This window comes from Phyllostomus discolor, chromosome 3, assembly GCF_004126475.2.
Source record: "Phyllostomus discolor isolate MPI-MPIP mPhyDis1 chromosome 3, mPhyDis1.pri.v3, whole genome shotgun sequence".
Classification (NCBI taxonomy): domain Eukaryota; kingdom Metazoa; phylum Chordata; class Mammalia; order Chiroptera; family Phyllostomidae; genus Phyllostomus; species Phyllostomus discolor.
In genome coordinates, this window is record NC_040905.2 from 180,204,930 (window position 1) to 180,219,722 (window position 14,793).

A 14,793-nucleotide genomic window follows, 5' to 3' on the forward strand; every position below is an offset into this window, starting at 1 on the left:
GTTTATGCTAATGAGATGACTCACTAAGCCTACAAAGCTGTAGGAAGGGGCTGGTGGCCAGAGGAACCAATCACATTTTTAGAGGACCCTCGTCCTTCAGGGAGAGGGGAGGGACTGGAGATTGAATGCAACCCGTGATCAAAGGCTTAAAACAATCACGGCGCTGTTATAAAACCTCAGATAAAACTCTGGACCAGGTCACTGCGCAAACTTCCTGGTTGGTGAACACGGAGGTGGCACCCCAACTCCAATAGAAGCTCCGGCCTGCCCCCTCTCACCCCAGGCCCTGCCCTACAAGTCTCTACCATTTCATGTCGCTATTCCTGGGTTGTATTCTTTATAGTAAAACTGAAATTGTAAGGATAGAACTTTCCTGAGTTCTGTAAGCTGGTGGAGAGATTTAGTGAACTTGAGGGATTGTGGGGAGCCCTAGTGCAGAGGTAGCCAGTGGGGGTGGTCGTACAAGACTGAGCACCTTAATCTGTGAGGTCTGTGCGGACTCTGAGCAGTGTGAAAACTGAGTGAATTTCTTCTTCCAGGAAGATGGAACAGAGGTGTTTTCCCCTATTCCTCCCACCAAGCACAACTAAAAACTCCAGTCATTATAGTTAAAATAAACAGAAGATTCTGAGCAGTGGAGAGAAGAAGGCGAACCCACCAGGGACCTCGGAGTTGAAGGATGCCACAGTGGTGTGTGGAGAGGTTGTGTGTGCAGAGCACACGGGAGCCAGCATCTCCCCCTTCTCCCTGAGGACAGCAACAGGGAGTCAGGGCTCTGGCCGCTGCCCAGGGCTTCTGGCAACGATCCCTGTCCTGTCGAGAACCAGGAAGCTCTCACACTGACTGGGAAGAGGCCATCAAGAGACACCAGCGACCACATGGCAAAATGATCTGACAGAGAGGTTAAGGCAGGTACCAGAAAAGTATTTCAATGAGCATTTAAAGCATGACTGAAGCAAGTGAAAAAGATAAACAGTCTCAGGAAAAAAAAAAAAAAACTACCCCAAAACAACCAGAAAGTCTTAGGAAAGAAACAAAAGACTTAAAGGGGAATCAAATGGAAACTTTAGAACTTAAAAAGGCAAAAACCAAAATTTAAAAACTCAGTGAAGAAAACAATCAGTGAACTGGAAGCTAGAACAACAGATGCTACCCCACCTGAGCACAGAGATAAAAACTGGCTGGGGGAATTAATACAACAAACCAAAAACACAGCTTCAGGGACCAGTGGGACTCTAACTAAAGACCTAAGATCCGAGTCATCAGAACCTGGGAAGGAGGAGACTTCCCAGCAGGGCCCACCCAACTAATCACTTTCACGCCCTGCCCCAAGCCACTGCTGCTACTCACTCACCCATCCCCCCCACCAGACAGCACGATACTACCTGCCCTGTCTCCCCAGGTTTGTGTCCTCTCTCTCCCCCTGCCCCCATCTTTCCCCTCCCCTCTCTGTCTGTCTCTATCTCTCTCTCTCCTCTGGAACATAACACCTCGGTCTTTAAGTGTAGCCTATGCACAGCAACTTTCTTCCAAAGATCACAGCACAGAGGGAGAAAACACAGGGTAACCTGAGAGCGAAGGAACCTGACAAACACCCCTCAGTCCGGGGATCGAGATTCACACCCACGGTGCTAAGTCGCACTGCCAGTGTGTCCCCAGAGCGCGAACTGGTCAGAGGGGCACTGCACCCCTGCAGCCTTCCCCCCCAGGAAGGTGCTGCCCCAGTGTGTCCATAGGAAAAACATCAGATAGACCTCAACTGAAGGACATTCTAGAAAATACCTGACCAGTGCGCCTCAAAACTATCAGGATCATTCAACAAAAAAACAAAAAACAAACAAACAAAAAAAAACAAGAAAAGTCTGAGAAAGGGTCAGAGCCGAGAGGAGCCGAAGGAGGCCTGACAAATGCATGTAACGTGGGGCCCTAGGAGGGACCCGGGGCAGGGAGGGACATCAGGGGAACACTGAGGAGATCTGAATACGGCCCAGATTTCAGCTGATGACAACGTATGTATGTCGGTGAATTAACTGTGACAAATACACCACACTAATGCAAAGTGTCAGCAATAGGGACCATGGGCCGTGGGATACACCGGGACTCCCTGTGCTACCTTAGCAATAAGTCTAACATTCAAAAACCCAACTTTATTTTGAAACGTAGAATGAGACTGAACAGAATGGGAGGAAGATGCCCGGCTGGGGTGAGGGAACTGCCGGCGGCGGCACCCATACCCCAGCCCAGCCTGAGCGCCCGCAGCACCCACCGCCGGACACTCAGAGGTGTCACCTCAGTTTCCTGCCTGGAACTCATTTTAAGAGTTACCTCCAGCACCAGCCATACAGTAATTAACTGCCCACGTGTACAAATAAGGAAGCTAAGAGGTGACCTGGGTGGGGCGGGGGGGAGGGGGAAGAAGGCTGAAACCAGAAGCCAGGCTTGTTTCTCTCTACCACTCGCCACCCCTTCTGGGTCACACGCCTTTCAGGGCCAAGTGCCAGCGCCCTCAACCGCTACCTCCTGGAACGTACCTGACACTTCAAAGGACTTACTGGGTCTCAATGTGCCACACACGGAGGGGGCACCAGGTACTTCAGAAATAATGAAAGCTGGAGTTCCTGACCTTGCACAGCTTGTAGATCAAAAGAAGACTTGGGGGAAAATTCATTTATTTTTTATTTTTTTTTTATTTATATTTATTTTTAGAGAGGGAAGGGAGGGAGACAGAGAGAGAGATAGAGAGAGACATCAATGTGCGGTTGCTGGGGGTTATGGCCTGCAACCCAGGCATGTACCCTGGCTGGGAATCGAACCTGGGACACTTTGGTTCCCAGCCCGTGCTCAATCCACTGAGCTACGCCAGCCAGGGGAAAATTCATTTAAATAAAATCCTCATACACAGGCCAGCCCCAGGTGGTAGAGTGGGGAGTGCCCAGTACCTCCAGCGTGGCGAACAAGAAGAGAGACATCTGCACACTGAGAGACCTAGACGTGCCCAATTCATTGTCACCCAACAATTTCACAGACATTTTCACAGACAATTTGCTCAGGGTCAGCAAAGGAGCAGGTGCAGGGCTGCTCTCGGACCCTGAAACCTACAAAGGGGAAGCACTGTTTTCGCCTGCTCTCAGCCCTGCCAGAATCTAGTACAAAGAGCCTCTCGCCCCCAGCCTTGCAGATTAAGATCAGCTTTCCACATTTCAGCTCAACAGCAATAAGGGAACAACCTCAGAATGGAGCTCAAAGTCTGAGACACAGGTCACGCACGCAGACCGTGACAGTGTTACTTCCTGGAGGCTTCAGGCTGGCTGCTTCTTACAGGTACGTGGTAAATGTTCAGGTGTTAACAGGAGCTAAAATGTAGACACATACAAGACTTGGCAACCAAAGGCTATGCTAACTGGTGCAAGGCACAGTCAGAAGACTATGAACAGAACATGCTCAGTGCAGGAGTCTATGAAGGTGGCTGACCCGATTATCCGGGAGGCTACTGTCAGAGTACTGCTGGTTGCATCCCACCAACTCTACCTCCTCACGGCACAAACATGAGATGGCAGGCCATTCACCTCACATACCACCCACCTCCAGGTGCCTCAGGGAGAGAATGCAAGGCTGTTAGGATCGAGTAATCACTTAGTGATTGCCGTTGCCATGGGGTGGGAGTAAGAAGCAGGGAATGCGTGCAGACTCTCACATTCGAAGTCAGAACACCACCTTGTTCATCAGGAGACCTGGCCTTTCCACCAGCTTCTTCATTCTCAGCATTGCCTTTTGGAAAATGTTTAGACCAGAGAGGGTGTTTTAGGGAGGATGGGCAGATTTATAAATGGACACGTATACAAAGTCATGCGTTCGATTTGTGGGACCCTGACGCACAACTTCGTGTACACATCCATTTATAAATCTGCGAACAAGGCGGTCCTACCTTTTATCAGAGCCTCACCAAGGGTCTATAATCCAAAGAAAGGTAGGAACAACTAACTCTTTCCAGCTTTCAACACTCCGTGAACGTCACCCCTGGGAAGCGCCTTGATTCTGGTTCAGGGCTGTGGACACAACCAGATGTGCTCAGCCAGAGTTTTCAACCTATCCAACACCTGAGAGAAAAACGGTGCTTCCTGCGCCCAGAGCCAGCCCAGGTCAGAACACTCTGCTCACGGCTCGTCTCAACACTCCTGCCTGGGCAGTGGAGTTGCCCTCCGGTCACAGGGCCGTGGCTGACTTCCAACTACAACCTGCTGGGTCAAATATATTAGGTGAGGCCATTAATTAACGGCTTACTGCAATCCAGTCAGTGGAAGGGAAGTATGTGCGTCAAGGATGAATAGTGAGACTGGGGCGCTTCATTTTCGTCTGAAAGTTTTCGTGGATTGCCAGCCTAGCTCAAGGATTCTCAACTCAGCATGACTGGGATCGTGGAACAGATAAAACTCTGTTGGGGGAGGAGCCCTGTGCTTGCAGGATGCTTAGCAGCGTCCCTGTTCTCCCCCCACTAGACGCTAGGGCCCCCTCTTCCAAGCTGTGGCAAACACAACTGTCTGCCAGGAGTTTCCTTGGGCGAAATGCCAGCCACTCAGAACCACTGGCCTAGCTGAATGAGGTTCCATATGCGCATGTGCTTAGTATATTCCTTTGCATTGACTGTGCATGTCCTTTGTGTATTCACCTATTTGGCGGTTCCTGGTTTGAGCTGTGTTAGGTTCTAAAGGGATCAGGACATCAGCATCCCTACAAAGGGTGGGACATGGCTGGTCACCACACAGACGGCCAGAATCTTCTCAGGAGCCAATTTGGCAATTTATACCAAATCACACACTAAACCCAGATTTGAGTCTTTTTTAGAAGGAAATAATCCAAGATAATAACTTTTTAAAAGTTATAGGCATTAAAGGCAGACCAGTTACAATAACCAAAACTTAGAAGGCAACTAAATATCCAACAAGGAAACGAGAACTGAATTTGATACCTCCACAGCATGGAATACTAACCAGCCATTTTTAATGATAAAACATTATAGAACAATATAAATTCTTACATATACATAATATAAGTAAAACATGATTTAAACATTTAAATGGTGAGTGCAATTATGGAAAAAATTTATGAACTTGGGCCCAAACTGGAGAGGAGTAAGTCACAGAGAAAAGAGGGCTGGGGTGATGGGTGCGGGGTCTCTGAATCCTCAACTTCCTGGGCTTTGGTTATATTGTTTTTATGAGGAAAAAAAGGGGAAAAAATACACCAACGACAACTTCATTCTCTACCCTCAAAATTGTTTTTTTTTACTATCTTACTTACGGGTTTAGCTAACCTTTCAGAAGTGTGTTTTGTCTAGATCATAAAAGCACTCCAGTAAGTAAAGCTGCAGTGTTTTGTATGTGCCTGAAGTTGCCATCAGCTTAAAAGGATGTCGCAGCTACGAGCCGAGTCTAACGCACAGCACGGTGACGACAGTTAATAACAATGTACTGCGTACTTGGGATTTGTAAGAGAGTAACTGAAGTGTTCTCACCATACACACAGAAAAAGGTATGTGTGTGAGATTATGGATGGTGAGTTAGCTTGATCAGGAGCAGCATTTCACAATGTGTATCAAAATGTCACGTTTTATACCCTAAATATACACATCTGTCGATCATGCCTCAATAAAGCTGGAAAGTTAAACATACTCCATTCTCACTGCAGAAGTCTGGAAAGAGACTCCACAGTCTCAAGAAAACCAAAAGCGATATATCACATTGCTATAGCCCAACACACCTCTCAGTCCAGGAGATGGACTCAGATCACACCTGAGCACTTCTGGGACACAATTTTAAAATAAATCTAAAGATTTACTGACTTACCCACCTCACCTGTGCTTTATAGAGTTTTAAGCTACATTGAGTTTAAAAGTATGCTGAGTAAGTCATTTCCTGCTGAGGAGAACTGCCCTCTTATTGGTCCTGCACAATGAGCTTGCTGGCAAACACTCCCACGGCTTTCAGAAGCACTGCTGATACAGAAGATGTAAGAGGCACTGTTTCGGAAGGATCTGACCCCTCGAAGGGGCTGGGCCTTTCCCGCACAGCCCTGTATGCTCTGCGACAGGCTGGATCCCGTCTGTGAGCCTCGGCCTAAAACCCAGCAGCCCCCGAGGGCCAGCGCTGGATGCTGCGCACACTTACAGGTCATAGGAGAACTTCTTCTCCAGGTGGGTCTGGTTCTTCTGAAACAGGAGGACGTCCTGCTGCAGCTTGCCGTAATTCTTCTGCAGCGCCTTTAACTGGTCTAAGCCAAGAGGAAGACAGGAAATCACACAGGTCACCAGGATGGCCCTCAGGACAACAGCAGACACAGCAAAACCCATAACCAGAACACAAGGGGCAGCGGCACGCCAGAGGATGAGGAGGGAAAGAGGAAGGAATGAGAACCCCCCCACTCTAGCATTCACACACCCCAGCCACAACAGTGCCCCTCTGAGACCTACGATCCCTCGGGAGCCTGCACCTTGCTTCTCTTCCAAATGTCTCTGCTCTTAAATCTCCTTTTTGGCCTCCAACCCTTAAAATGCCTGTTTCTGTTTTAGACATCATAAACCCTGAGCTGTCCCACAAGCTCTACTGTGTACCCCACTGATTTCCACACCTGGTCAGAGAGGCAGTCTCCCCACCCCCCGCCACAAAACCCCACCCGTGGCTGCCAGGCTGCCCGCCGGCACCCTTCCCATCATTTATTCACAGCCCAGCCACTCTCGGAGGCCCTGGGTCATTTAATCACCTAACCCTCTTATCTGGAAAACTGCAGCTTTCTTTGAGGAAATTCAGCCCTGTCCCTGCTGCCAGGACAACTTGGCTCATAAAAGCAACATAGTAGGAAACAAAGACATTAAATAGATATTTACAAGTCTGATAAGAACTGCAAAGGGGAAAGGATGGGGTGCTACAGAAACATGGAAAAAAATCTTGTAAAAGCTCTACTGAAGAAAGCAGCAGCTGGCGAACAGTCAAGCTGGGGGTGCTGGAAGGACAAGCTGCCACAGAAGTGACACCAGAGCAGGCGGGTGGTGCAACCAGGGCCTGGAGCACAGCCCTGGGGAGCCCCGAGTTTCCCAAGACTTGTCCGAGCAACTCTAGACCTGCAAGGCTCTCGGGGGGGGGGGGGGGGGGGGGGGGGGTGGTAATAAATGAAGTGAAGAAGCTGGTGAAAACACAGAAACACAGATCCTCCTCCAAAGCTGCATAATGATCTCGAAAAGACAAAACAGGGGTGGGGTGAGGTGGGGTGGCAAACTCACTGGGTGCCTGAGGCTGCAGTGGGGGCCGCCACTGACCACAAGAGGCTGGGAGGGGACTTCCTGGAGTGGGGCACGGGCTGTCTTGGCTGGGACTGTGGTGGTCTAGGGGACTCTGCATTTGTCAGAACGTGGAGGAAGGCACACCACCAAGGGTAGACTTTATTGTGTGTAAATTATACTTCAATAAACTTAACCTTAAAAAAAAAACCTCCACAGGCAAACGGAGCAGGGGGCAGGGGAACACCCCCCTGCATGAGGAGGCCCGCACTGCCACCCACATGGGCACGCACGGGTTTCAGAGCGTGTTGGGTAGAAGATGCCAGACAAGAAAGGACACACACTGTCTCATTCCATGCGCACAAAACTAAACCACACAGACTAATCTAAAGCCGCAGGTCAGAGGCTCCCTGGGGAGGACGGCCCCGGGGCACAAAGGAACTTCTGGGGCTGACGGATGTGTTTGCAGTGCTGATTTTGGCGGTGGCTTCTTGACGTGCACACTTCCATCAAAACCTGTCCCACTGTGCTCTTTAAATGTGTGCCCTTCAACTGTGTGTCCACTGGACCTGATGGCAGTTGTCTGAAAACGCCAAGCAGTCATGCTCTGCTGAACGATGCTTTTTTTGGTCAGTGACGGGCCCACACACACGACCGGGGTACACCACACAGCCTCGGAGTGCAGCAGGCCACGCCACCCGGGTCTGGGCAAGTGCCCGCCACGTGCTGTTCGTACAATGACAAAATCGCCTGACGACACATTTCCCAAACCGTACTGGTCGTTAAGCAGCACGTGACTGTATGGGAGAGGCGGCAGACAGTCTTCCCTCCTTGAGGTCTGACCAGGAACATCAGCTCTGAGAAGACCCCGCAACCAAGTAACCCCCTTAACTGCATGTGACCCTGCATCTCCCCGTTAATATTCATAGAATTCCAGACCAGCACTGCCCAATCAAACTACAGGATGGGGCAAAAGTAGGTTTACAGCTGTGAGTAGGCGGAACACAGTTTGTTCTTGTATTATTATTTATTAACTATTGTATTATTTTCCATACTTAAAAGTGTAAACCGACTTTTGCCTCACCCTGTATCTATACCATCTATACACACATACACACACAAAACCAGTCACAAAAATGCCACAGATATGTGTGTGGGTACATATGTATTTTTTTTCAACAGATCAAAAAATTCTTCTGTACAGAACAGCCTGCAATGTATTCACTAACATTTTTAAAGAAAAAGCTCTTTAAGGAAATATAGTTAGGCAAGAAGAATGAATTGAAGACTACTTCATCACTTGTAATCACACCCACCGTTAGATCAGAATAAGAAACTCTAGGGAAGGACAAGAGGAAAGGGGGTTCCCCCCTTTCCTTAAAGGCCCGATGTCTGGTGTGAAGAAGGGGAGGGGCGCTCACCTTGCAGGGTTCTGATGAGCCTCTCGCCTGTGGTGATATTATTCACCAAAATCGCCTGCAAAGAAGATAAACAAAGAATGAAACACCCAGAATCTAACGACTCAGAGGAGCCCTGGTAAGAAGTACCTGGGGGAGCTGAGGAGGGAGAGGGAAGAAGCAGCCCCTCCCCCCCGTGCAGAGGTCAGAAGGCAGGCCCAGGGCCCCAGGCTGGTCTCGGCTCCAGGACAGGCTTCTCCTCCGTGCAAGCCCCAGCCGCTCCTGGCTGAAGCAGCAACTCTGACCTTTCTCTGGGGTAGGGGACCTGGGTACAGTCACATCCTTAATCACAAGGCAAACTCTGAATCACAGGCTGGCTATCAGAGCAAAGAGAAGGGACCTGGGTGACCACGCTACCAGCACACCATCCTGAGTTCTTTTAATCTCTGGCCTCTTCCTTCTGTCCGCAGAGTCTACAAGCTCTGGAGTGGAGGGTTCGCACCCAGTTAGTTTCACCAAATTGGGGGTGCTGATGACAGAGGAGGGAAAAGGCAACACAGGACTCAGGATAACAATGTAAAAAGGGTGAAAAGAAAAATGAGTGTGCAGGTGGGTGTGACCAGCAGCCTGTACACACCGAGGAGGACCCACTTCACAGCAGGTGCTCTGCTGAGGGCAGGAAACTGAGGGCAGGAAACTGAGGCACAGGCTGCTTAGGGAGCTCAAGGTCACGTGCCTCTCTCAACAGCAAACAGGCAAAGCCAGACCTGAGCCGGCTCCAGGGAGCGAGCTCTCCGTCACTACTTGGCAAACTGGATCTAAACCCCATGGAGGACACCAATCTAGTGGACTGCACCCATCCAGGGCCAAGAGCAGCAAACTGGATAAGGGGGACTAGAATATGAGACATCAGAGTGCATCACACTGGTGAGTGTTGTTTTGGGAACACACACTGTGCACAGGGCCACTACGGGGAAGTTCCTTACATCCAACAGAGATTGTAAAATGCTACACACTGGATATGCTGCCCACGACCTGCAGACACACTTCCGTCCCTTTCCTGGTTAATGGTGGTGATGGCAACCACACCACCTCCCCCTTCTGTGCCTCTGGGGTCCTCCTGGCCCTCTCTGCCCAGCCCTCACTCTTTCTTTGGCCTAAACAGTTTTTTGAAGAAAGGTGTTTATGAATAAGGTGTGTGCTCCTGTAAATGAAATCTAACCAGACTGCTCTGGCATTTATTTTGGGAGACCTGAGCACGGAACACTTCCTGGTACAACGGGAAAGGATCACAGTGATGATACCCTGTGTGACTGGTCTCTCAGGCAGAGACTATCAAGAACGGTGTTTATAGATAGTCTATATTCCCCCCGCCCACCGAGAGGAGCAGCAGAGAGAAGAGAACCTGCAGTGCCGCAACGGTTCGCACAGCACGGCACCAGGTGTACACGGTGTGCAGCTCCTGCTGCTCCAGGAAAAGGCCTGCACGAGTTCAATTAAAACAATACAAGGTGACCATGCGATCCAGCTTTCTCACTCCTGGGTATGCAGCTGAAAGAACTCACAGCGAGACCGTGAAGAGATACCTGCATGCCCGTGTTTTCCAGCAGCACTATGCACAAGGGCCAAGAGCTGGGAGCAGCCCTGTGACCCCCTATAGAAACAGAGGGTGTGCATACCATGGAATATCATGCAGCCTTTAAAAAGGAGTGACACATGCTACAACACACATGAACCTTGAGGACACAAAAGTCCAGGCACAAAAGGATACATACTGTAGGATTCCACTCAGTGAAGGAGCTAAAGCCGTCAAAGTCACAGAAGCAGAAAGCAGAAAGGTGGAAAGGAGAAAGGGAGGGGGAGGAGGATTCGAGTAGAATGGCCATAGTCTCAGCGTTTCAAGATAAAAAATGTCTACAGATCTTTTACACAACAGCATGAATATATTTAACACTAATGAACTGTACCCTTAAAATTCACCTCGCCTAGGTATCAAAACCTCCCTCCCTCTGAACACCAGAGCTGAAACAAACAGAAAAAGGAAACACTTAAATGATACACACTGATTTTATCTCAAAAACTGTTATCCCTTGGGTAAATCATGTCTAAATTATGACAGTTTGACTTTTGACCCTTCCCCACTTGCTCCCCTTGGCCTCCACCCCAAACACCCATATTGGGGTCTGCAACTCTCTGGGTGTTTAGGAAGATTCAGAACTTGCTGCATTCTGAAATACCTGAAGATGCTGCCATCTCCCATGTGGCTTTATTCTCCCAAAGAAAATAGATTTTAGTTACCTTCCTCCACCTACCTACTTATGCATGAAAAAATACAGTCTCCACCACTTCAGTGAATGAGAAAAGGATCATAAAATGCCATCAAGCTTTTGTACACAGTTTTACTATTTATTGTAGATCTCGCTGAATTATTTTCAGGAAAACAATGAAAATGCTTTATTGGTTTTTGGGGAGTTCAACAGAAAGAAAAGAACCACCGCATTAAATGAAACTATTTTAAATGAATGAGACAGTCTACTTTTAAACAACCCGGTGTTTTCCATCTGCTGTGGGTGCGCTGCAGTTCCTGGCGTGTGCGGACTGCCCCCTGGGAACGCCCAGCAGCAGACAAGGAGGCACGCGAGGGCCACCGGGATGCAACTGGAAACTAAACTCGAGCGACCTCGAGATGAATCTTCCACGTACAAACTCATCATAACCATTCTATTCTGGGAGACAAGTAGTGTTGATCAAATTATTTCTGCATTAGACTCCTAGAAAAGGAAGCTCAACATTTCACAGCACATTTCCAAAGCAGTAAATCTACAATAAATTATGTTCTGTGAGTTCAGTAAGATGTAAATGACTGAAGTTTAAAAATACTAACTTGAAAAGCTCACTGAAGTGTGATGCTGACTGCATTATGAAAAGAGGTGACTTTTACTGCTGTACTCGGCTTAATAAAATAATCAGCATGCCTTGAAGGTGAGGTCCACCCTAACATAAGCCTTACTGAAGAGGACCTTCAAACCACCTCACCCCGTCAACCCACTGGCACTCACTCAGGTGCCTGGATAATGTCTTTGTAATGACAGTCCTGTTAGTGCCTCAGGGAGATGAACCTGAAAATGAAAAACTCAAACCACTGGGGCTGACACTAAGAATGAGGGAAAATATGAAGTATTCATTAGCGTCACCTTCTTAGCCCTCGGCAATTTCAGAATCTCCCAGGGCAGAGCAATCCAACAGCAGTGTGTTAGCCACACGTGGGAATTTCAAATTTTCTAGCAGCGACATTACACTAAGTAACAAGGCACAGGCTGGGCCAAGGATTTCAACAGACACTTCTTCCAAGAAGGTGCACACGTGGCAGATGAGCACCTAAAAGATGCTCAGCCTCAGTCATTAGAGAAAGCAAAACAAAATGAGAAGATATCACTTCACAAACACTAGGACGGCTAGAAGTTAAGGGCGGGGGGGCAGGAAAGTTAAGTATCAACAAGCACGTGAAAGAATACAAAAGAATACACACAGCCGATGAGAATTTCAAGTGGTGCGGCCCCTGTAGAAAACGGGTTGGTGGTTCCTCAAGAGGCTAAACAGAACGATCACAGGACCCAGTGACTCCACTCCTGCGCGAGGACCCAAAAGAACTGAAAACAGGCGTCCACACAAAAACTCGTCCACAGACACTCCCGGCAGAATTAATCCTAACAGCCAAAAGGTGGAAACAACTCAAATCTCCATCAAGTGCTGAACGGACAGACAAAAAGCGGTGTCTCCGCACAGCGGAGCACAACGCAGCCATAAAAACGAACGCAGCACCGATGCAGGCCGCAGCACAACGGATCCTGGAAACACACGGCCCCGTGCAAGGGGCCAGACACAAAAGGAACCACAACGTCCAACTCTGTTGCTGCGGCATGCCCAGAACAGGCAGGTCCACAGAGACAAAGTGAGTGAGCGGTTGCCGGGGGCCGAAAGGGAGGGGACACGGGGGTGGCCGCTTAGTGAGTACACGTTTTCTGCAGGGGTGATGAAAACGTGCGGGAGTTAGATAGTGGTGATGGTTGTGAATATACCAAAACCCGCTAAATGTAAAATGGTCAAAATGGCGAGCTTTATGTTTTGTGAATTTTGTCCCAATTAACAAAAAGAAACAGGGTTAATAAAAATAAAGTGTTAGTAGTATTTGATTCCACCTCATATATATCCACATTATCATATCAAGATGTAATCAACATATAACAATGTCAATGAGGTATTTTAGTTTTTTATTCACACTAAACCTTCAAAATCTGGCATATTTTACACGACAGCACATCCCAACTGGGACATTTTCAGCGCTCAATACCCACTTGCTGGTAGGGACAGCACAGTCCCTGGAGAATAAGAAGGGAGGGCAGACAGAATCCCAGTAGAAGGAAAATGCCAGTTATTTACTGATGGCATCCCACTAAGCTTACACGCTCAGTTACCAGGCTAAAGTCCATGTGCCTGATGCTTCGAAAGGCCAAAACTCAAAATGTCAGTATGGAGTACAGAAAGGTTTATTGATTGAGAAGGTGGCAACCAAGAAGACGGGAGACCCAGTGTGGCCCAAATCCACCTGGAGGGCGTACAGAGTTCCGGCTTCTTTTACATCAGAGGGAGGGGGAACGGGAGGGGCCAGAGGGGACTCATGACCGCAGACATCTGGGCACCAGCATGGCAGAGGACGATCGTGAAACCTCTAGGTCCTTAGTCTGTATTTTTTATCCTCACCTGAGCATATGCTTATTGATTTCGTTTTTAAAAATATTTTTTTTATTTATTTTTGGAGAGAGGGGAAGGGAGGGAGAAAGAGAGGGAGAGAAACATAAACGTGTGGTTGCCTCTCATGCGCTCCCCTAATGGGGACCTGGCCTGCAACCCAGGCACGTGCCCTGATTGGGAATTGAACCGGCGATCCTTTGCTTTGCAGTCTGGGGCTCAATCCACTGAGCCACACCAGCCAGGACTTGCTTATTGATTTCAGAGAGGAAGAGAGAAACAGAAAAAGAGAGAAACACCAATGTAGAGAGCAACAGTGATCTGCTGTGTCCTGTATGTGCCCCGACTGGAAATTGAACTCACAACCTCCTGGTGGACAGAATGACGCTCTACCCATCTGGGCCCCCCAGCCAAGGCATGTTCTTACTCTTCTGACTCTAACTGACATGAATCCAGTCAGGAGACTCCTGCAAATCTTTGATAAGCAATCATTACTCTTCACCCTGACCAGTGTGACTCAGTTGGTTGGGCACCATCCTGCAAAGCAAGAGGTGGCCGATTTGATTCCCGGTCAGGGCACACGCCTGGGTTGTGGGTTCGGTCCCTGGTTGGGACGTGTTTGACAGGCAACTGATCAACGTCTCTCTGTCTCTGTCTCTCCCCACCTGCTTCCCCACTCTTCCTAAAATCAATGAGTATATACATCCTCAGGTGAGGATTCAAAAGAAAAAAAAAGGAACACCACCTACACAGGGAAACACACAGGCACAGGTTTCTCTACACACCCAAACCAGCTCCTGCCAGAAGGGCCTTGTGCTGTCACGCAGCACAGCCAGCACCAGCAATCTGGAACATTCCTGGCTCTTCCTTACCAGCCAGGAAATGCCACGGTGACAGTGTGGGGCTGATGCTCACAGCTGCAGAGTGCAACCTTGCCCAGCCCCACCGCACTGACCGGGAGAAGCCTGGAGGAGCCCCTTCTGTGGCTTTGCTTCCTTCCTTCCCAAATGGGAATCCTAGCAAGGTCTCCGTCCTGAGCTGTGGGAAGGTCAAATCCTGACTTCCTGCAAACAGGTGTGCACAGACCCTCGGGGATTAAAGGCAAAATGAAGACTGAACTGAGTGTACAGGTTACAAGGCTCAGCCAGTGCTCCTAACAGACCCTGCACACTGTTCCTCCACAGGAGTAATCACAGACGCCCCCCACATACATGTCAGCACCAGAGAGAGAATAAGTGGAAAGGCTGCACGGTGCAACCTCCTCTATGGAGGTGTTTCACATTGAACACTTGCCCTGCGGTGCTGGTCAAGCACAGAGGTGAGCAGAGGGGCAGGGAATTCTGAGTGACTTGAAAACAGACGCCAGCACAGGAGCAG

General features: G+C 48.9%; 1 protein-coding gene across 1 annotated transcript in view; it reads right to left on the reverse strand.

Moving 5' to 3' along the window:
• Positions 1 to 14,793, reverse strand: part of GOLM1 (golgi membrane protein 1) — a 53,051-nt gene that overhangs the window by 12,907 nt on the left and 25,351 nt on the right. Inside the window, exons 4-5 of the mRNA XM_028508079.2 lie at positions 8,692 to 8,746; positions 6,165 to 6,267 (exon numbers count right to left, since the gene is read on the reverse strand). Of these exons, the coding sequence (XP_028363880.1) occupies positions 6,165 to 6,267; positions 8,692 to 8,746 (158 nt within the window). The remainder of the gene's footprint in view (positions 1 to 6,164; positions 6,268 to 8,691; positions 8,747 to 14,793) is intronic.